Raw genomic sequence first — 24458 nt, 5'->3', positions numbered from 1 at the left:
GCCCCTCACGGCCTCTCGGGCCCTGAACGGTCCTGCCTCGCATGGGATGAAAACATGAAATGCTCAGCAGCAACATGAAGCTAAAGATGTAGTAGCCTGGCCAGACGGTAAAACCATCCAGGGCACCATTTTAACCTTCCTGGGGCGATTCCCAGACCTTGCCCGAGGAGCAGCTGGGGTTTTCGTCCCGTCAAGGCCGGGTACTGGCCCCCCTCCCTTCAGGGGTGACAGCACTCTGTGAAGCTCGCCCAGCTCCAGGCTATGGGACTACTCCCCCCACTTATCTTCAGCTGCTTCCCTGGCTGCCTGAGATCCAACCGTGAGCAGCTCCAAGTTGGCCTTGGGGTTGGCACACCTGACCTTGGATTTCAAACATACTTGACCTCTGCCTTCCAAGAGTCTTAGGGCCTGACAGACTAGTTTTCTTTTGTGGGGTTAATTTGCTGGCTAGAAACATGCCCCGCCTCATGATACGTCTACACCCAAGCATCTCAGGACTGTGGTAGGGGAACTTTGATCAGGAAGGCCTTCCCTTGTTTGTAGGAGCGAGCACCGTCCTCCCGCCCACTCTGACTTTTCCCTACAGAATGTTAGGGATTTCCCCTGCTCTTTGCTTCTGCTCTGTCTTCTCTGGGACACTGGACTGTGGACAACCACATGACCAAAACCCGCCATCCATCTGCCCCACCAATTGGTAAGAGGTAGTCCTGGTGAGCAAACAGTTTTCCACAGGCTCAGAAACGGTACCCCGCCCCCCAAAACTGTTGCCGACCACAGCACCCAAGAATCTTCAGTATGTCTGGGAAGGATGTGGTGTTTCCAAGTACAACATTAAATCCAGCGCTATGGGCCTTTCAGGCACTCTTTACAACACTAGGGCCTCTGTTTTGCCAATCTTCAAAGCCAAGGCGGGCAGAGTGACTTCACACGACAGCATCGAGCCTGCCGAGCAATGACATAGGCTCATGCTGTACCAGCTGATAGTGAGGGCTGAGCCTGACATTCACTCTCCTGAGACTTAGATCAGGGCAGTCCCACTCCTTGTGTCCTTTCCACGGAGAGGGAACAAAACAATCAGTTAATAGGTCTTAGTATTCAGACATCAATTTAATAGTGGGACCAAGGGTCGGCAGTCATCCACAGCAAAGCTCCTTAACTGGCTATCACATGGTTGGGGGGTGGTGCAGCTGGTTTCCTTCTACTGGGTCTTTTTCCACGTTCTTTTCTCTCGACCTGGGAGTGACCAAAAGGATTCAGCTTTCTATACACAGTTAGGAGGGACTACCAACCTTTATTTACACTTGGGTTCAAGTTCAGAGCCATCTTAAACAGCATAGCAAAGCGGGGGAAAAGCACAGATCCTGGGACCAGGTTCAGATTCCAACACAAGCATGTTAATGGGGTGACAACAGGCAAACGTTATCTTGAGTTTCTGCGGTAACATGGGGAGAGCATCACCCCAGCTGCCCCCAGCGGTTACAGCGTGGGCCCTAGTCCCCGGCCCGGGCGCGCGGCCAAGCATGGCTCCTGCAGGGCTCGCTCTGCTGGGCAGGGCAGGACTCAGCGAGTGGCTGAACCTCTGAGGTAGCCCCGAACCCCAAACATTCACCACAGGCAAGAAATAGGAACTCAAACTGGTGTAGGGGCTGAGTGAGAAAAACCGCACGCGGTGTTCAATAAATACTAGTTATTTACAAGTCTTGCCGGGACAAGGAGAGAGGGTATCTGTACACGGGCGCTGAGTCCAGATGCTAGTTCCGAGGGGGGAAAGCATATGGTGGTGAGTCGCAATACTCTTTTGCCTGGACCCCTTTCACTTGATAGATGGGTTAAATAACATGATTTTAACAATCATATGCTTAATACTCATCCTAAAAACCACCCAAGCCCTAAATATGCACACTTACACTAAGCATGTGTGTGTGTGTGTGTACATATGCACGGAAGCCACGAGGTAGTTTAAATTGCCATTAAAAACAAACCAATACTTCTCCTAATTCTCTGCCATGGAGCGGTGGCCGGTGGCTGTACACACTCGCTGCCTCAAATTATGGGTTAAATGAAAACCAGAACTCAAGAAATTCTAGGAGTGAAGCATTTACAAGTAAACAGTAAACACAGCTGTATCTTCATTCCTCCGTCTCTGAGAAGGAGGCTGTGACCGCTCGAAGTTAACGTCCGAGTTCTGTGTATTTCCTCTAACACTAAAGAACACAGCCTTCCGATTCTGTACAACGTCCGAAGCGTCTCAGTAGATTCTATTTTACATCTTTCCTCTCCCTGTTTTTGTGGAGGATTCAATACAATCTCTATATATACATTTTAAACATTATTTCTGAACTTCATTTGGAATTCCTTAAATAAAAAAATAATTGCCATTCTCCAGCTTCTTGGGAAAGTGCCAGACTAAGCCCCTGACTGAGCTACTGCTCGGTGTCTGGAGAAATCCCCATCCCACAGCCCCCAGGCCAGAAAAGGGCAACGAATTCACACTACACGGGAAAAAGCAACATCTATTGTTCTTAGAGTCTGACTCTCTTCCCCACAGCAAGAAAAGTCTCTTCATAGGTACGCCAATGCTGTTTTAGGTTGCTAGGGAAATAGGGCCCTCTCAAGCCAGAGCAGGAAAGTCCTCAGGGTCATCCGGGTTGGGAGCAACGTCTTGTGTCTAAAGAAGACAAAAGTTTAGAAACCAACAGTCACTTTACCCATTCCCACTTGGGCAGAGCCCTCTGAGAAATCCGTGCCCGCTCTCACCCAGGGGAGGCGCTGATGGGGGGTGCGGCCCAGACACCCTGGGGAGAGGCAGGCCCCCTGTACGAAGAGGAGATGCACGGGGGTATCGCAGAAGGGTGCCTCTCCCTTCTCAGACCCGCTCCTGTCCCCTCTGCAGGATGGCCAGCAGTGCCCGCCTCCCTCCTTCCCTCCCACAAACCCTTACCGAGTGACCCTTTTTGTATCTGGCACTACATGATGTGGAATGTTTACTACAGGGAGATACAAGGTTGATTAGAGACAGTTCCTGCCTGCCCTGGGGGCCCCTGAGGTTAGGGGAGAAGCCCTGAGGAGGTCACAGTGTGGTATTTTCAGCCAACAGATGGCCGGTGAACGGCCCACAGGAGGGGCGCCCACTGCAGTCTGGGGGCAGAGCGCACATCACGGTCAGGTAGGGCTTTCCAGAAGAGAAGGTTCTTCCAGAGATAAGCCTCAGTGAAGGAGCAAAGAGAACAAAGATCCCAAAAACAGAGCAACTTGACGGTGAAGGGGTGGGGGCCTGAGGGCAGGTCTGAGCTGGAAGAGCACAGGATGCATAGATTTGTTCGGAAAACACTGACAAAGTCCCTATTACACACTTACACTGTGCTAGGCACAGGGAAACCGATAATGAGCAAAAGCAGACACAGTTTCTGTCATCCACTGGAGAGACGGCAGACACTGGTTAGTGATCACACCGGTGAGAAAACAATTACAAATGAAGATAATGCTTCAAAGAAAAATAAAATTCTTTGCTCCAGGACTGGTCTGGAAGGAAATGTGCCCAAAGAAGACTCCTGTGAGGAAGTGAGGTCAGAGGATCTATTACTCTAGGTGAGCAGGCAAAGGGGTAGGAGAAGGACTATCAGGTGCCCAGGCCCTGTGGGGTCAGGAACATTCTTGTCTGAAGAACCAGAGGTAGAGCGGTGTTGGCTGAGAAGTGGGGAAGAAGGGTTTGAGGTGAGAAGGCGAGCCTGGGGAAGTCACAAGGAGGCCTGAAGCCTTAGGGAAGGTTCTGTCTGCCCTAAAGCACCATAAGGGCACAGCACATACAGTCAGCTCACAGTAAGTAACCATCAGGTGATCTGACTGGATCCCAAGCCCGGGGGCCTTGTCTGAGCAGATGAGTGAGTTTTTCACTGGTTCTGAGCGGGCATTCATTGCAGACGGTGGATCTCCCTGGTGACCGTGGAGGCCAGGGCTACTGAATGGTCTGTACCCAACGATGTCCATGCTGCTGCCATCATTGTTCCAAACACCTCGATGTCAGACCCACACTAGACAGGGGCGTGCACAGCAGCCCCTGATGGTCCTCCCAGCGGCACAGCCTGGGGCATCCTCATCCTCTCACTTCCTGTGAGAAAACCACCCCGGACCTAGAATACAAACACTCACCACCACTTCTGCTCTGGGTCCATAGTTCTCTGCCCTTCTGATCCTTCCCCGGCCTCCCCGTGTTCCACCTCTGGCTCCGCGCCCAGGCCGAGGGAGGTTACCAAAATTAATCTCCAGCTGGGATGTGATGTCATTGGCTGCTTTCCGGAAAACGTGGGCATCATCTTCATAGTCATCCTTTACCATCTGAAACAGTTACAGCATCTCAGCATCTCACACACACACACACGTCTCCATGGACACTCACTCAGCTTAGCGGCCCAGAGCTACGCTGCCGGGGAGCCGATACGGCATCATGCTGGGACAGCGCACCCCAACCGCGTGTCGTCGGCACTGGACCGCAGAGCAAGGCAGAGGGGGTGACCTGGTGCTCTGGTTCCAGCACGGAGGGGACCCCTGCCCATTTCCCAGCCACGTGTTCTCACACTCACGGCCTTCATCCAAACATCTCTGAACTCACTATTAATTCAAGTGGGACCAAGTTTCTATCAGTTTGGCAGGTTAAGATGTAAGATTTGACGTGCCTAACAGCAATCGATATAAATGTTTCACATCTAAATGTATTTTGCTGAGATTAAAAAAGTTTTAATTTCTGTCTTCTATTTGTTCACAAATGCTACTTTGATAAATAAGGAAATATCACCTTCCTAGAATAGAACTTGATGGAGAAAATCCTTTCAGTGTGGGTGCTGACTGTACAAATACCATATGTTAAAAACTGCATGATTTACAATAAACAATTCTGACTCAAAATACAGGGAAATAGTAAAACAACAGAGTCTGGTTATCGGAGGATCACCACCGACGCGGCAGGAAGAACCCAAGTTGCTTTTTAAGAACAATTTCAGTCAAAATACTTTGAGAAATGACATTTTAAGAGGGCAAAATAAGTTCTGTGTCTTGTTAAAAGAAAACTACATTAAATATATCTTGTTCCAAATTTGATTTGGCTTCAATTACTAATAATAGATAAAACAAGCCTCTCACTTTTGAATAAAATATAAATCTACAGGAAATATGCCAATGGTCTAAGATGAGAATCTCCGAAGCACTATAATGCTTTATTCCTATAACTTGTCCAGGAAATGGAACCAAGTTTCCCTGAACGTATCAAGCCCTTCTGGCCACGTGCTCATTACAGATTCCATGTTGAACACTCATACTGCCTTCAAAGCTGCACATTAAAATAAAGCAGAGACCTTAGGTAAATGGACTGTTGAAGCTAAAAGGGTGAAAGAACGAACAGTTCAGGAGCACTGGCACTCTGGTAAAAAGGTAGACACAAAAAAACCCAGTAAGAAGCAAAATAACAGCCCCCCGCGTGCTTTTGCGAACAGCAGGCTCTCGGCTCTCGGCTCCGGGGCAGAGCCCGCAGGTGGCCGTGCCTTGGGGCCGGGCTGAGCGTGCTCTGAAGGGGCCCCGCGCACGTCACAGGCGGCTGTTGCTCTGGACTCAGCGAATATGAGGCGTCACCGCAGTGCTCTATCTCTAAGGGTGCCCAGCAGAAAGTAAACTAGTGACCCCAAGATTTGGCTTTTGTTGCTTTTGGAACAATGCCTGGCTAAAACCTTCAGTGCCCTAAGATTAACAAGGACCAAAGACATGTGCCTTCCTGAGACCAAGCCGGATGAGTCAGCTAACCCAGTTGCTTCAGATATTCCAGGAGACCTCTCTCTGGAGCCAGGGAGGATGAATCTGGTGTGGATGCAGGAAAAACAGCTTCTATTTTTACCGAACATGTCAACTGCACATTTCACATCCTGACAGCACACTTGTTTTAGGCAAAGCTTTATTTACAATGCCCCAGAACCAAAAAGAATAAAAGTGAGTAGGAAAAGAGCCAACCCAGGTAGCTGATGGGACTTGTAGAAATACCTCACAGAGATTTCCAAGAGAATAAAATAAGGCCCTGGCCTCCAATGCTGCCGGTGTAGAAAAAGCCACTTCTAGTGGGACAGCTCAAAACTTACTAGCAAGGCGTCTAGGAGATTGGACTCCCCAAAACGGGAGGCGGGAGGGGATCCTGGATCATGAACAACCCTCTAATGAAAGTATTCATTCAAAGAATACAACTAGTCAAAGTGTAAATGGAAACACAGACAATCCTATATAGCACAAAAGTCCCGAGTTTCTAACGGAAAATCAATGAATGGTATCTGGCAGAAAGGAAGAGTTTGTTCACCACCATCATCGACAGACAGACGTGTAGCAGGATAAACAGCTGCGACTGAATGATGGCAATTCTAAATTTTAAAATGAGACTGCTTCAGCGTGCCCTTAAGTTCAGGAACATAAATGGACTGTGATTAAATGACGTGCTCACCATCCAAACAATCTCTGCGGGAGATCTTTCCAAAGCCGAGGCCTCCCCGGGCTGAACACAAACTATGAGAAATAAGGGCCTGACAGGAGGGAAGAACACTGTGAGCGATCCTGAGCACGCCGCCTGGCTCTTGGGGGCTCCTCCTCAGAGCAGAGGGGGGCAGAGCTGTTGCAATTAACAGAGCACAGAATTCCAGTCAGTTTAAAATGGTCCACTACTCCCAATTAAATGCTCTTATGAAGAGTCTGAGCTGCAACTACTCTAATCATGGAATGCACAGTAGTTATCCTGTGAAATGGCATTGTTTGTGAAACACTATACCCCTCTTGAGACAAAAATGAAATGCCATTACCATACAGTATTTGCACAGTCAAAGCACAGTTGTGGGTTGAGCAGAAAATGCACTGTCACCGTAACTGCTTTGTATGAAGTGTCAATAGGTCAAGTTTCAGCTCTTCTTATGAACAATACAGATAGAGATCCAGATAAAATTAGGGACACATCGTATCTGATTACTCCTAGGTAGAAACTAGCATGCCAACTACTAATGTCCCGTTTTCACCCTAGAAGTGGAAAGGGTCCATTTGGTGTCTAGTAAGGTAATCTAGAAGATTACCTCTAGAGAAGAAAATGTCATGCTTACATCATCTCTATACTTGGACTTGTGTATCACCACCGCTTTGGAAGGGACAGTGGACTCAGGTTTCCGGATATTAAACTCAGGCTTTGGTCTGGTCTGTTCTTGAAGATTTTTCCATTCATCGAGGGTCATCTCTTGAACTTGAGTTTCCTCTTCTAACTCCAACTCAGGAACTCTATGAAGAAGTAGAAGTTTTTGATGGGTCTAAAATGTCTATTTCCTCAAAGACAAAGTCATTACTATTCGTTTACCATACTTTCATGGTCCCGCATCTCAAATTTACATAAGGTAAGACAATCTCTGAACCATAAAGCTTCCTTATTTTAATCACTTTATGCCATCACTGCCAACTGAAGGTAATTCCTGTTTTCTTTTCTTTTTTTTAAAATAATCTCTATGCCCAATGTGGGGCTTGTTACTCACACACCCGAGATCGGGAACTGCACGTCCCACCGACTGAGCAAGCCAGGCACCCCACTTCCTGTCTGCTTCAAAACTGTCTTTGAAAAATGGGAACATCACCATCCCATTAACATTACACTTCACCTCCAGCCAGCCCCCTCCCAGATGGCATCATACACAAAATGAGACAACTGCAGACGAAAAGGGAGAAGCTGTTGCATCAGAACAAATACATAGGCAACCATGAACAGAGTTATAAAACAGTGGGTTACGAATACATAGTTTTGTAAATATCCTCTTTAAATTCATGAGATTTTAAAAGAAAACAGAGGATAGATATATCAATGGACTAGAATTCAGAGATCAGAAATAAATCCTCACATTTACAATAAATTGATTTTTTTCAAGCCGGTGCCAAAGACAATTCAGAGGAGAGAGCAGAGTCTTTTCAACAAATGGTGCTGGGAAAACAGGATATCCATATGCAAAAGAAGGAAGGTGGACCCCTACCTCACACCATAAATAGAAGAGTTAGAAATATAAACCCCTAGAAGATGACACAGGCATAAATCTCCATGCTCTTAGTTAGATTAGGCAGTGGTGACACCAAAAGCATAGGCAGCAAAAGAGAAAGTAGATAAACCGGACATCACCAAAACTTCTGAAAACTTTTGTGCTGCAAAGGACACCATTAAGAAAGTGAAAAGACAACCCATGGAATGGTAGAAAATATTTGCAAATCATATATCTGATAAGGGACTTTTTTTTTTTTTTAAAGATTTTATTTATTTGACAGAGAGAGAGAGAGCACAAGTAGGCAGAACAGCAGGGAGAGGGAGAGGAAGAAGCAAGCTCTCCACCGAGCAGGGAGCCTGACGTGGGGCTCGATCCCACGACCCCAGGATCATGACCCAAGCCGAAGGCAGCCGCTTAACTGACTGAGCCACCCAGGCGCCCCTCTGATAAGGGACTTACATCTTGAATCCACAAAGGACTCTTACAACTCAATGAGAAGAAATAACCCAACTGAAAAATAGGCAAGGCTCTGAATAGACATTTTTCCAAAGAAGATCTACAAATAGCCAATAAGATGCTCAATATCATTAGCCATCAGGGAAATGCAAATCAAAACCACAATGACTTATACCCATTCCATACTCAGTAGGACGATTAGGACAAAAAAAGACATTTAACAGGTGTTGGTGAGGATGTGGAGAACTTGGAACCGTATTCATACATTGCTGGTGGGAATATGAAATGGTGTGGCCACTTTGGAAAACAGTCTGACAAATCCTCAAAATGTAGTCTAGAGTTACCATCTGACCTAGCAATACCACTCCTAGGTATACACCCAAGAGAAAGACAACATATGTCCGTGGCAATTCGACAATGCTGTTTGTAGCAGCATTATTCATAATAGCCAAAAAGTGGTAACAGCTTGAATGGCACCGGCTTGAATGTCCATCAACTGATGAAAAGAGAGACAAAATATGGTATATATCTAATACCATGGAAAATTATTTGGCTATAAGAAGAAATGAAGTACTGATACATGTTACAACACGAATAAGCCTTGAAGACCTTATGCCAAACGAAATAAACCAGGCACAAAAAGTTTATGTACGATTCCATTTATATGAAATATCCAGAAAAGGCAAATTCATAGACACAAGGGCGCCTGGGTGGCTCAGTTGGTTAAGCGACTGCCTTCGGCTCAGGTCATGATCCTGGAGTCCCGGGATCGAGTCCCACATCGGGCTCCCTGATCGGCGGGGAGCCTGCTTCTGCCTCTGACCCTCCCCCCTCTCATGTGCTCTCTGTCTCTCATTCTCTCTGTCTCAAATAAATAAATAAATAAATCTTTGAAAAAAAAAAAAGAAAAAAAAAAAAAGAAATTCATAGACACAAAAAGTAGATGTGTGGTAGCCAGGGACTGGGGGCAGGGAGGCCAGGGAATGACTGCTTAATGGGTATAGGGTGACAAAAACGTTCTGGAACTAGGTAACAGTGATAGTTGCATAACACTGTGAATGCAGTAAATGTCACTTAGTTGTACACTTTAAAATTATTAAAATTGTAAATTTTGTTATATGTATTTAGCACCAAAAAGAAAATAGATGAAAAAGAAAGAAATGAAGCACTGACACATCCTATGGCATGGATGAACCTGAAAACATAATGTTAAGTGAAATAAGCCAGGCCCAAAAGGACAAATATTATATTCCACTTATATGAGGTACCTACAGCAGGCAAATTCAGAGAGATATAGAATGGAGGTTACCAGTGGTTAAGGGGAGGGAGTTAGGGGGATTTTTTATTTCATGGATACAGTGTTTCTATTTGTGATGATGAAAATGTTCTGGAGATGGATGGTGGTAATGGTTGCACACAGTGTGAATGTAATTAATACCATTAAACTGTACACTCACAAGTGGTTAAAATGGCGATTTTTATGTTATATATGTTTGTTTTTTTTTTTAAGATTTTATTTATTTATTTGAGAGAGAGAATGAGCGAGAGAAAGCACGAGAGGGGGGAGGGTCAGAGGGAGAAGCAGGCTCCCTGCCGAGCAGAGAGCCCGATGTGGGACTCGATCCCGGGACTCCAGGATCATGACCTGAGCCGAAGGCAGTAGCTTAACCAACTGAGCCACCCAGGCGCCCGATGTTATATATGTTTTATCACAATTTTTAAAAACTAGTAACATAATATAACCCAAACCATTGAATTGTACAGTTTATTTTATTTTTTTTTTTTTAAAGATTTTATTTATTTATTTGAGACAGAGAGAATGAGAGAGAGAGAGCACATGAGAGGGGGGAGGGTCAGAGGCAGAAGCAGGCTCCCCACCGAGCAGGGAGCCCGATGCGGGACTCGATCCCGGGACTCCAGGATCATGACCTGAGCCGAAGGCAGTCACTTAACCAACTGAGCCACCCAGGTGCCCCTGAATTGTACAGTTTAAATGGCTGAATTTTATAGTATGGGAATTATATCTCAATAAAGTTTAAAAGAAAAAAAAATTAGGTGATGAATGGGAAGGGAATCAAATCCATAATATCTTCACAGAAGAGCTAATGTAACTTATGGTCCTAGGTTATAGGTTAATGATACAAAAACTATTAGTGAAATCAGGAGAGAAACCTAATCATAGAGCATCCAAAACAGGCATATTTATAAAGTAACTTTAAAATATCAAGCAAATGGTAGAAAAAACACCAGAGCAGTGGTTGCCTCTGAAGGAGCATGAGGGAACTTTCTGGCATGGTGGTAATATTCTATATTTTGATAGTGGAGTTTGGGTTCCACAAGTTTGTCAAAACAATGATTATACACTTATTTTTATACATTTCACAATGTATAAAACTTGTTTAAGTTTTATATCAGTTTAGTTGGTAAATTAGGTGTTTAAAATTCTTTAAACTTTGCTATGTTGGAAAATTTTCATAATAAAATGTTAGAAAAATGCTAAATATTAAAATATCCCTATATATATATGTATATATATATATATGCAAAAATATGAAAAGACATTAAAAATCTGTAATAGCAAAATACCGTAAATAACCCAAACTCGTCTAGAGAGAAATTTGGTAGAAAAATTATGGATATTAAACATGAATATTAAACCACTTAAAAAGGAATGAAGAATATCTCTATATATTACTATAGAGCATCTCCTGGATATGTTCATGAAGAAGCAAAGTGGAATGTACATTATCATTCACCTAAGAAATAGTGAGACATACAAATGTATCAGGTATCTCCCCCCTTCTGGAAGTTCACATTAAGCTTTTACAAAAAGCCTACATCAGGGGCGCCTGGGTGGCTCAGTTGGTTAAGCGACTGCCATTCGGCTCAGGTCATGATCCTGGAGTTCCGGGATCGAGTCCCGCATCGGGCTCCCTGCTCAGCATGGAGTCCGCTTCTCCCTCTGATCCTCCCCCCTCTCATGTGCTCTCCTCTCTCTCTCTAATAAATGAATAAATAAAATCTTTTAAAAAAAGTCTATATCAGTACCAGTTTCTGCAAACTGAAAGAATTCCAAAGAGAACTTTGGCTTTTATGAAAAAAGGCAAAAAAGTGAAAAATAGTATTCAGCTTTTACTGTGCAGTGCGGCAGAGTGTATGTATCCTGCACAGCAAGAACAGCCTCAGCAAGCTCATTCCCTGGGAACTACACTCAGTGTATCTCAGCATCAAGCTGACAGCTTTGAACCGTGTCTGGGAGCATCTGTGCTTTATCTCAATTTATTTTGTGCATCTGTTAACAAGATGTGTCCTAAAGTATTAGAAAAGCCTAAGCAGTTAATTTTTGGGTCTAGGAATGCTCAAAAAACTTTTAAATATAAATTAATGGTAATCACTTCTTTGTTTTATGCCATTTTGGCCTATGAAATGTTTCAAAGGAATGCCCTACTTTCGGATAGCAGGGGAAACCTGTATACATATAGGTTTTATTTTAAAAAATTATAATATAGGCCAGAGAAAACACAGATAGAAGCTAGTTGGAAAGTGTAATGTTTTATCAGATTGAACTTTGGAAACACAAATGTTTTATAATTATAAAATAGATTTAAATTAAAATTCAATCTAAAATTTGAGAGCAAAATTAATAAAATTAACCTAATGTTTATCAAGTTGGTGATATAACCATCCAGAGAAACTATTTAAAGTGTCTTTAATATGACTTTGATTACTCATTTCTCTCTATATAACTTTTTAGTAATCATATTATTGGACACAGTGTTGGTAATGTTGTTTGTTACTTCAAATGAGTGATGTTACTGACAACTGGGATTTTTAGCATGGAAGTAAAAGAGAAACAAATTTAAGAAAGCTTTGCTAAAAACCTGTAGTCTTAAATTTCAAATGGAAATAATGAATAAACTCATAATATATTTTATCTAAAAAGTGTATGCGTGTCCCAAAGAATAATCCAATCAAGAAATGGGCAGAAGACATGAACAGACATTTCTCCAAAGAAGACATCCAAATGGCCAACAGACACATGAAAAAGTGCTCAACACCCCTCGGCATCAGGGAAATCCAAATCAAAACCTCAATGAGATACCCCCTCACACCAGTCAGAATGGCTAAAATTAACAAGTCAGGAAACGACAGATGTTGGTGGGGATGCGGAGAAAGGGGAACCCTGATACACTCTTGGTGGGAATGCAAGCTGGTGCAGCCACTCTGGAAAACAGTATGGAGGTTCCTCAAAAAGTTGAAAATAGAGCTACCCTACGACCCAGCAATTGCACTAGTGGGTATTTACCCCAAAGATACAAATGTAGTGAACTGAAGGGGCACCTACACCCCAATGTTTATAGCAGCAACGTCCACAATAGCCAAACTATGGAAAGAGACAAGATGTCCATCAACAGATGAATGGATAAAGAAGATGTGGTCTATATATACAATGGAATATTATGCAGCCATCAAAAAAAATTATGAAATCTTGCCATTTGCAATGACGTGGATGGAACTAGAGGGTATTATGCTAAGTGAAATAAGTCAATCAGAGAAAGACATGTATGTATCACATGATCTCACTGATATGAGGAATTCTTAATCTCAGGAAACAAATTGAGGGTTGCTGGAGTGTGGGGGGTGGGAGGCATGGGGTGGCTGGGTGATAGACATTGGGGAGGGTATGTGCTATGGTGAGTGCTGTCAATTGTGTAAGACTGATGAATCACAGACCTGTACCTCTGAAACAAATAATACATTATATGTTAAAAAAAAAAAATGAAGAAGAAGATAGTAGGAAGGGAAAAATGAAGGGGGGGAATCGGAAGGGGAGACAAACCATGAGAGACTATGGACCCTGAGAAACAAACTGAGGGTTTTAGAGGGGAGGTGGCGGGGGATGGGTTAGCCTGGTGATAGGTATTAAGGAGGGCATGTACTGCATGGAGCACTGGGTGTTATATAGAATGAATCACGCAACACTACATCAAAAACTAATGATGTAATATATGGTGACTAACAACATAATAAAATAGAATTTAAAATTTTAAAAAATTTTAAAAATAAAAAATAAATTAAAATGTGTGTGTATTTCTTAGCTCTGTCTACTTAAATGTCCTAGAAACAATCAAGAACCTAGTAGCAGTGAGCACCCCTAGTGCTCAGACTGTGGTCTCTAACTCCCATATTCTATTAAAGGAAAATGGCTCTCTTTGGAAAAATAACTCTGTGTGAGGTATTTTGTATTGGGTAGGAAGTATAGATGATGAGTTCAGAATACATCTTACCAAAACACAAGAAAGCCATTAAAGATGACTGAGTGTGTGTAAAGGATCAAGAATCAATTTGAAGAAGTTCCCTCCAGCTAAAAAAAATGGGTTAAAGAACCCATAAGAATAAAAAACTCAGTGGGTTGAAACACGCGAAATATGTTTAAATCTCTAAGTTCATAATGACACTTAAGAAAAGTCACTCATAGCTCGGAAGTATGATAGGGAACCGAACCAACTCACTATTCTAAAAGGTACTTCTAGTACCTTTTATTTATCCTACATTTTTTTTTTTTTAAGATTTTATTTATTTATTTGAGACAGAGAGAATGAGATACAGAGAGCATGAGAGGGAGGAGGGTCAGAGAGAGAAGCAGACTCCCTGCCGAGCAGGGAGCCCGATGCGGGACTCGATCCCGGGACTCCAGGATCATGACCTGAGCCGAAGGCAGTTGCTTAACCAACTGAGCCACCCAGGCGCCCTATCCTACATTTCTTAAACAAACTTCTACCTCACTATAATCAACTAGTTCTAGGTAAGTGTTTCTTTACAGATCACGCCAGCTAGTAAGTGAAAAAAGAATGAGATTATCCGACTATCACCAGTGTGCAGCCTTAATGGAATAATGCATCAAGGCAATGATGACCAGCAGCCTTCCAAAACCTATGAAACAATCCTGCAAAAAGCTGAAGCTGAATTTGATCAACCCTCTCTCACTTTCACTATTAATTTTCAGGGAATACAGAAAATCCAGGGGACAGAGAACACATTCAACTACTCTACAAGCAATGCTGTGTTGCAACTGGCTTGCACCAGTTTGAACGGGCTCACAGCCAATTGTTAAATTTTTACTAATTTTGTGAGCTGGCTCTTAATCACTGTTAAAAATTAAATTATATAAACTTACAATTAACTATATTAAAGTGAAGGAATAAATAATCACAATTCACTATTCCCTAATAGTGAATTTCACTATATTTTACCTTTATCTATGCTCTTGGGTTAATTATACCTAATGTATGTATATAGTGGAAATGTTACATAATAGCGTACTATTGCACATCTCTTTCTGACTCTGCATTCAGATGACACACTGGTAGTTTTAAATCAGCCATGATGGGAATATTTACACCATAGAAACCAGCAAGTGCAACAGATCCAGGCTTTTTCATCCTAGAGAGCCAGATGTTGAATATTTACCAGCACACCATTGCCCACAGGGAAGCACTCAAGTAAAATTCTGACTCTGAACATACGACCCAGTTTCTCTGACAAATAAATTGCAAGGGAAAGAAAAAACATATAGATTAAGACTTAAGAATAATCAAGATAGTGTAATATTAGTGTAACATAAACAAACCAATGGAACAAAGCATAGAGTAGAGAAAGAGGCCTAGACATAAGTGGGCAACTGATTTTCTTTTTCCTAAAGATTTTATTTATTTATTTGTCAGAGAGAGAGGGAGCACAAGCAGGGGGAGCAGCAGACAGAGGGAGAAACAGGCTCCCTGCTGAGCAAGGAGCCCGATGCGAGACTCGATCCAAAGACCCTGGGATCATGACCTGAGCCGAAAGCAGACGCTTAACCAAGTGAGCCACCCAGGCGCCCTGGGCAACTGATTTTTAACAATGGTGCTTCATGTGCTGTAATAACTGGATATACATATGCTAAAAAAAGAAAAAAAGGGAACTTTGATCCCCACCTCACACTGAATAAAAAATCAACTCAAAATGGATCACAGACCTAAATATAAAAACCCAAATTATTAAACTTACAGGAGAAAACCTTTGTGATATTAAATTGGGCAAAGATTTCTTAGATTTGAGGCCAAAAGCAGGATCAATAAAAGATAAAGATGATAAAAAGTAGACTTCATCAAAATTAAAACTGCTGCTCTTCAAAGGACACTGTTGAGAGAATGAAAAGACAGGCTACGGACTGGAAGAAAATATTTGCAAATCATATACCTGATGGAGGACTTAAATCCGGAATATATGAAGAACTCTCAAAACAAAGTAATAAAAAAACAGTTATAAAATGGGCAATTTCAACACTCTTTATTAAAGAACATATACAGATGGCAAATAACCCATAAAAAGTTGCTTTAACATCATTAGTCAATAGGGAAATACAAAGTAAAACCCCAATGACATATAAACCTATTATAATGGCTAAAAATCATAAAAACTGGAACAACCACTTTAGAAAAGTTTGTCAGTTTCTTAAAAAGTTATATATACACCTGCCCTAGAGTCAGTGCAACCATTCCACTCCTAGGCATTTACACAGGGGAGATGAAAATGTATATCCCAGAAAGACTTACACACAAAAATGTTCATAGCAGCTTCAATTGTAATAGCAAGAACTGGAAACAACCGAAATGACCAGCAGGTAGACGGATAAAGAACCTGCAGTCTATCTGTACGGTGGAATACCGCTGGGCGATAAAAAGGAGTGAACTACTGATACATGCAGCAACATGGATGAATCTCAAAAGTATGCTCAGTGAAAGAACATAGGCAAAAAAGAATACATGATGGATGATTCCATTTACAGAAAACTGTAGCAACTGCAAACTAATCTTTAGTGACAATAAGTAGATCACTGGCTGCCTGGGGGGAAAGAGGCTGGAGGGAGGAATGACAAAAGGATAAAAAGAAACTTTTGGGGTTGATGGATATGCTCATCATTTTGACTGTGGTAATGGTTTTACAAGTATATATGGATGTCAAGGCTTGTGAGACTGTACATAATAAATATATGTCACCCACTGGATGTGAACTGTATCTCCACAGTACTGTTTTAAAAAGAGATGAGATATACCAATTGAGATGTATATTTCAATATTAATTCAAACAAATAAGTTGTTTTAAAAAGAGATTTTGTGGGGCGCCTAGGTGGCTCAGTTGGTTGGGCGACTGCCTTCGGCTCAGGTCATGATCCTGGAGTCCCAGGATCGAGTCCCGCATCGGGCTCCCTGCTCGGCAGGGGGTCTGCTTCTCCCTTTGACCCTCCTCCCTCTCATGCTCTCTGTCTCTCATTCTCTCTCTCTCTCAAATAAATAAATAAATAAATAAATCTTTAAAAAGAGATTTTGAGACAATCAGGGAAACTGACAAACTGCCCAGATATGGGATAACATTATTGCAGTTAAAAAGAGTAGACTTTTACGGGCACCAGGGTGGCACAGTCGGTTAAGTGTCTGACTCTTGGTTTTGGCTCAGGTCGTGATTTCAGGGTCGTGAGACTGAGCCCCCACGTCAGGCTCTGTGCTCAGCGGGGAGTCTGCTTAAGACTCTCTCTCCCTCTCCCTTTGCCCCTCCCCCTGCACTCGTTCTCTCTCTCAAATAAATAAATCTTTAAAAAAAAAAAAGAGTAGACTTTTAGATAGAACACTCTGAAACATTTAAGAATGATATGATATCCTGGGGGGAAGAGGAAATGGGTAGATATATATGAAACAAGAATGGCCATGATTTGATAAAAGTCTAAGAGGAATAACTTAGATGGAGGTTCATTATACTATTTTTTATATACATCCTTCTATAACAACATAATCTCTACTACAGATCCAAAAATAAAGGATTCATGAGGGGAAAGTCCTTTAGGCTACTTGTTACAGAATTAGGAAACCAGCAGAACCCATTTCTTTCTTTTTTTGTTTTTAAAGATTTTATTTATTTATTTGACAGAGAGAGAGACAGCGAGAGAGGGAACACAAGCAGGGGGAGTGGGAGAGGGAGAAGCAGGCTTCCCGCCCAGCAGGGAGCCCAATGCGGGGCTCGATCACAGGACCCTGGGATCATGACCTGAGCCAAAGGCAGACGCCCAACCGACTGAGCCACCCAAGCGCCCCTACAGCAGAACTCATTTCTATAATGCTATTCTGATTACAGACTATAATCTAGTTCTGATTTCTAAAACTGATGCAATGAATTTGAGGATTCTTTCATAACTCAGATGACCTAATAGAAGTTAATAAATTCCAAAAAGTTCAGTAAGAACAGACTTTGTGTTAAGACCACAAAAGAAGTACTTTTTCTGTTTGCTTGTCTTAAAGAACATCATATCTAAACATGAAGGGCTAGAACATAAAAGGGTAAGGCATATGGGAGATGCAGTCTTGAAGTGATACACAGACAAAGTGAAGCAAACAGTGGAGCTCAGAAGAGAGCATTTGTGGCAAGTGATTCCCTCCTTGAAAGTGATCGCCCTGCCCCCGTTCACTCTGGGGCCACCACTCATGAGTGGATGTACAGATGTGCCCGATGCATCCTCCCTTACCATCTGTCATTGCAACAAGCCATGTTGGGAGCAGTATAAAATCACCAAGGACAGGCTCGTTAACCTCATTCTCTATTGACTACAAATTATTACAAAAACACATTCTATGAAAGCTCTGTGAGGCAGATCCCATTTCCTATCTGAATTGGCACCAAATGCAGTTTTTACTGGCAGTTTTAGCAGACTGGATTTTCAACAGGAAGAGATGTATAATTAATCCCTCAGTTCCAGAGGGATGAAAGCGGTTATATTTCTGTTATAAAAGCACTGTAATTGCTATCACTCTAAATTTAACACCCCTTTCCCCCTACCTTTTGACTAATTCAAAGACCTTCACAGTTCTTGGTACATTATTAAAAATCTTGGGAGATGATTTTCCATCAAAGCTGCTTATAGATATAAAGTGGTTTAATCTACGATTTGTAATGTGAATAATGCTATATGCAAATTTTATAGTTAAACATTTGTTTCTAAATGGGTGAAATTATAGAAGAAATAGAACTGTTTTAACAACTGTTACTTAATTTAAAAATAAATGAGGCAATAATGCTAACATTTACTGCATGCTTACTAGGTGCCAGATGCTATTCAAAGCGCTTTACATTAATTTGGTCATGATAATTAATCCCATGAGTTAGATCCAATTAATAGCTCCATTTTACAGGTAAGGAAACTGAGGCAGAGGTCATATGTTAACAAATGAAAGTGCCATGTTTCATATCCACTCATTCTATCTCCAAAGCCCAGACTCAAACTCTGTGCTCTTTAGGGAATAAGAGGGCAGAGAAATACACTCAGATAGAAGACAGTCAAGATGTGGGCAGAGAAAACATACATAACGCCAAACGTCCAAATATCCATTTAGTCAGTATCTTTTCACCTCAATACGTGAAAGGGTGTAGGGAACTGAAAAAAAGTGTATTCTAGAAATAAAACTTGATTGACTACTTAACCAGGGCAAGTGGATTTAACCTAACATGTAAACAATATCTCTTCCTTCCCAAGTACTGAAAGGGAAGTGAATTTGATACTAAACTTGTGAGCTCCTCAGAAATTTGCCATATATGTTTTAAAGAGGTGTTTTCCGGCTTTAAGAAGATTCAATCTTCACTGTCTAAGCAAAAAATACTTGGAAACAAACTATAATGAAAAATATTTCATTGCAGGCATTTTGTAATGATGCTTCCTCAACACTCTCTCTTTTTTTATTATTATGTTAGTCACAAGGACTTTTTTACTTTTAAGGAAGGAGGGGAGCATTGTTCCATATTACTGAATAGGGAAGTCCTCAGCCACCCTAGCAGCCCCTCCTCTGCTCACACAACCAACATCTTCTCGCCTTTTCAGTTCTTCATAGCAAATTGGTGTAAATGGCACTTTTCAACCATTCCTGCCATTCACTGCAGGTAAGAGCATGAATGTCCAACAACATCTGCTTTGAACGCTAGCTCTGCAATTCTTAGCAAGTCCTTTCACCTCTATGTCTCCCCATGAGGTCAGCAACAGTGTCGACTCCTTCACTGAGGGGCAGCAAAGGGTTAAGGCGTTAAGACATGGAAGCATTTAGAGCAGCTCCTGGCACACAACAAATGCTCTGTAAATGTTAGATTTATTCTTATAGTCTTGTAGCAAAATACTCCCAAGACGTCATCACAAGCATCCTCAGACATGAGAACACCCTGTGATAAGGAACACGTAATACTTCCATAATGAAAGGGGGAAGGAGGGAAGAAGAAAAGGAAGGGAATAGCACATTTGTCAACAAAATGTGTCCAATCTGAGGAAAATCTATGCTCTTTGGGGTGTATGTCTGAACATAAGTGAGGGTACATTAAATTAATCTATCAGGAAGTTCTAAACTGAGAGGTGCACTGAATATACATTTTGGCTGGGTGCCAGATCAGCCTGAGTGTTAGATCAGCATTCGGATAAAGCGGAGATCAGAGAGCATCACTGTCACCAGATGTACTTCTCAAATGCAAACGTAATTTTGAAATTATCAAAAAACTGTAATAGTATTATTGTGATAATTTTAAAGTTTGACAGGGCAGTGCAGAAACAAGAACTTCACAGCACGGTGGGCCACTGGATGGCCATGCCCCTGCACCACGGCCCAGCTCCTGCAGTTCTAACTAGACGCTCACTGTCCACTGCAGTCAGCAGAGAAGAGGGGGGTCTGCCAGCTAGCTCTGCTAGGACCCTGCAGACCGTGAGACTGTCACCAAATCATTAAGTACTATTTTGTCTTCCAGAGTAGCCAACTGAATTATTTTGTCTAATATTATGAAAGCTAGAGTACCTCACTCAATTCCATAGATTAGAGTTATGCTGTAATTGACTCTATTATTCTGCCTTACATAGCCTGAATTTGTATAAATGGTTTATTGGCTCAAAAAAGATACAATTTTTCCTGAAGGTGTCTAGTTAACTCACTTTCTCAACATTCCTATAAACTTTAATCTACTTCCTTAGTTAGCTGTCTAAATATTCATATTGTTAACTTATTTCTTTAATTCAAAATATTTCTTAGTTGTTCTGAATAGTAAATTAACAGCTTCCATCATTGCATCATTGCAGCATTTTACTCTTGCAATAAGGAGAATAATGACAGCAGATATTTATACAGCACACGCACGCGCACACACACACAGCCAACCAGTCCTTATAACAACGCTAAGATGTAGGTACTATTATTATTCCCATTTTACACATGAAGAAAACTGGCACAGAGAGAATAAATAACCTGCCCAAACTAGTACGTGGCAGGGTTGGGACGTGAACCCACATGCTGGCCAGGGGTCTGTGATCTTGACCACTGGACACCTTGCCTCTCGGCAGCTGAAGAATGAGGAAGAGTTAAATCAGGGAAGAGTGAAGGGGTCTGGAAGTGAGGTAGGGGAAAAAAGGCCACAGCACTTGCAGCAGCACCCTGGCATGCGTGGGGCGGGGGCAGGAGAAAGGGGCTTGCGAACGCCAGATGGGGCCACGTGCTGCACCCACAGAAGGCACCTGAGCAGCGGCACTTGAGGGCTCTGAGGGGCACAGACCGTGCAGGACTGTACAGGTCAGATCAAGGGGCGGGAAAAAGAACAGCAAGCCCCTGGGGTCTTGCACCAGGGGTGAGGACATGAGACCAGAATGCTAGTGTGAAAGCCACAGTGCTGTGGAAATGGCTGGTCGAAGGTGAGAAAGCACAAAGCCCCGTGACAGACCGGATGAGAGGACGGTGAGGAGTGGAGATGAGAGGAGATGAGAAGGTATCTATTACCAGGGCAGGGTGACAGACTGGATTTGGGGGAAGGAAGAGGGTCGAGAAGAAGGAAGTCTCAAGGGTGACTCCTAGGTTTCTGATTTGTGCAACTGGATGGATGGCAACGGGCTGTTCCACAAGATGGAAACACCTGATGAGGACAGAGGTTTCTGGACTTCTCCTGGACATGTACAGCAGGAGGAGCATCTGCGATGTCTATGGGGAGGTGTCCCAAGTAGGCAGCTAAATACACACACCCGGAGCCCACGCTGACGGTGGGAGCCAGAGATACAGTCTGGGGTCCGCACATAAATGACTATTCAAGCTGCAAAGGTGCATGAGATCCTATAAAGGACACTAAAAAGAGGGCCTGTGGCAGAGCCCTGAAGAACTCAACATTTTAAAAGACCAGAAAGACAAGGATGAGTCTGCAAAGGAGGCGCTGAGAGGCAGAAGGAAAACCAGAAGAGTACAGATATCACAGAAACCAGGGAAGGCAAGCTTAAGAAGAAATCAATAAAGCCAAATGCTCTGACAGGTCAAGAAAGATGCTGAAGGAAACATCTATTAGGTGTGGAGACATGTGGTGACTGTTTCCGAAGGGCAATGGGGACAGAGCCAGACCTGGAGTGAAGTGAGGCTTAAGTGAGAAGAGAGGAAATGAAGAAAGAGTACATACAATGCTGAGAAAGGTAGCTGAATGAGAATGTGGGGCAAGAGTAGCAGATTTAAAATAGGTGACACTGAGCATGCCGAAACTGTTGATAAAGACCAAAGTGGGGAGGAAGGTGAATATACCTCAAAGGGAGGGAGCTGACAGTGTGAGGTTTCTCCACAGGAACAGGATCCAAAGCCTGAGCAAGTGGCAGGAGAGATGGCGCCTCTATCTGACCACGAGGGAAGGAGGTTCGGAGGCAAGCCGGTGCAGGCCGGTTTGTACCTCTAAGAGTGGAAAGATGATAAAGTTCCCATCTGATGGCTCCCAATTTCTGTGTGACATAGGAGGCAAAGTTGTATCCAGAAAACGAAAGAGGTGGTGTGGGTATGGGAAGGAGCGGGGGAGGGGAAAGTGGGGGCGGTGTCAGGGTTTTAAGGAGACACAAAGGATGGAATTGATCTTTGTAAAGAGCGGGAGAAAGAGTGAGCGCAAGAAAAGAGGAATGCTGGGCAGTGTTGAGGGCTCGTTTCAGAATGCAGGGGATTGAGAACTTACAAGGGTTCCTGTTGGCTCTGCGGTGTGAGCTGCAGTGCTCAGCCTGAGGGTGCAGGGAGAGAGAAGGCAGACAGCTGGTGGTCATCCAGGAGGTGGGTTCTGCTAGCAAGGCACAACAAAAGATCCAAGGGCAAGGGAGTTTAAGGACTGGGCAAGGATGCTAGAAGTGGATCAGGGACCTCAGCTCCATGAAGAAAGAGGGAGGATGGACTCAGAATAAAGGGACAAAAGATGAGGGTCCTGATAAAGGAAGATTAATTACAGTACAAGCTGCTGATGGAAAAGAGGATGTGGGCACTGGGTGGAATACCTAAACTTAACTCATTAATTATCATTAATAATCAGTCACTAGATTACTTGAATTATTAATGAGTTCGATTATTCATTAATATATCAAGATCAACATTCTGTGATATAATAAAAGGTGAGCTTCCTGCTCAGTGAAGGACTCTTAGGAATCGTTGAGAAAAAGACCAACAATCCATGGGGAAAATGAATAAAATACCCACTTGGCTGGAGATTCCTCCTCCAGGGGGCCGGGGGACTCTTCCACCGCTGTGGTCTCTTCCATTGGTGCAGTCTGCTCCACGTCACTGAAAAGCAGTGAGAATCATTCTGGTCACACAAATATGTTCACATCAATGCTCTTACATATACAAGATAAAAAAAAATACATTTTGGGGGCGCCTGGGTGGCTCAGTTGGTTAAGCATCTGCTTTCGGTTCAGGTCATGATCCCGGAGTTCCAGGATTGAGTCCCACATGGGGCTCCCTGCTCAGCAGGGAGTCTGCTTCTCCCTCTGACCATCCCCCCTTCTCATGTTCTCTCTCTCAAATAAATAAAATAAAATCTTTAAAAGTAAAAAAAAAATACATGTTAATATCCTTTTTTGTAAGTAAATACCATTCAAGTAATTATATACACAAACAGGTAATCTGCATCAAAATGAAAATGAGAAAACTGCTAATCCACTGAAATTACTTGAAAGATGTGAAAAGTACTTTTAGAAAAAGAAGTTTCTACGAATGGCCTAAAATTAAAAATAGCTTATAATAAACAAGAACAATTATTTAAAACTCTTACTGTCCTAGGAAATTTCAGGTATTAGCAGAGGCCATAAAATTTCTCAACCTGTGCTTTTAGAATGTGTTCAAATTTAAGCGACCATCAACAATACAGATTGCTAAATACATAGGATGTCATATATGAACCTCACGGTAATCACAAACCAAAAACCTGTGATACACAAAAAATAAAGAGAAAAGAATCCAAACATAATATTAAGAAAGTCATCAAATCACACGCGAAGAAAGCAAGAGAATAAAGGAAAAGAAAAAAAAAAAAAAAAAACAACCAGGAAACGATTAACAAAATGGCAGTAATGCACACCTATCAATAACTGGACTAAATGCTCCAATAAAAGATGTAAGGTGACTGAATGGATAAAAAAAGCAAGACCCATCTGTATTCTGCCTACAAGAGACTCACTTAGACCTAAAGACATACACAGGCTGAAAATGAAGAGATGGAAAAAACATTTATCACACAAATAGAAGCAAAAAAAAAAAAAAGCTGGGGTATCAATATTTTTATCAGACAAAATAGACTTTAAAACAAAAACTCTTAACAAGAGACAAGGAAGAATACTATATAATGATAAAGAGATCAATCCAAGAAAAGAATATAACAATTATAAATATCTATGCACCCAACACAGGAGCACCTAAACATATAAAGTAAATGTTAACAGACATAAAAGGAGAAATCAATAGTGATACAGTAATAGTACAAGACTTTAACACCCACTTACATTAATGGATAGATCATCCAGACAGAAAATCAATCAGTGGCTTTGAAAGACACATTAGGCCAGATGGACTTAACAGATATAGAACAAACCATCCCCAAACAGCAGAATATACACTCTTTTCGAGTGCACTTGAAATATTCTCC

The 24458-nt window shown here is 42.4% G+C and overlaps 1 protein-coding gene across 5 annotated transcripts in view; it reads right to left on the bottom strand.

Annotated features, from left to right (window-relative positions):
- Nucleotides 1-1082: 1082 nt before the first annotated feature.
- HABP4 (hyaluronan binding protein 4) overlaps nucleotides 1083-24458 on the bottom strand; it is a 42848-nt gene continuing 19472 nt past the window's right edge. For 3 of the 5 annotated variants that reach the window (XM_064579864.1, XM_064579866.1, XM_064579865.1), the window contains 4 exons: nucleotides 23015-23098; nucleotides 7116-7287; nucleotides 4150-4335; nucleotides 1083-1233 (listed from right to left, as the gene is read on the bottom strand). In XM_064579864.1, the coding sequence (XP_064435934.1) occupies nucleotides 1153-1233; nucleotides 4150-4335; nucleotides 7116-7287; nucleotides 23015-23098 (523 nt within the window). In that variant the 3' untranslated portion in view covers nucleotides 1083-1152. Of the gene's footprint in view, nucleotides 1234-2081; nucleotides 2669-4149; nucleotides 4336-7115; nucleotides 7288-23014; nucleotides 23099-24458 lie in introns of those variants that run through there. The other 2 variants (XM_045882370.2, XM_045882371.2) reach the window with 1 other exon arrangement.

This window comes from Mirounga angustirostris, unplaced genomic scaffold, assembly GCF_029215605.1.
Source record: "Mirounga angustirostris isolate CCGP_5_RB_7025 unplaced genomic scaffold, mMirAng1.0.hap1 SCAF_15, whole genome shotgun sequence".
NCBI lineage: Eukaryota > Metazoa > Chordata > Mammalia > Carnivora > Phocidae > Mirounga > Mirounga angustirostris.
The sequence above is the reverse complement of the archived record's forward strand: the minus strand, read 5'-3'. Positions and strand labels throughout refer to the sequence as shown.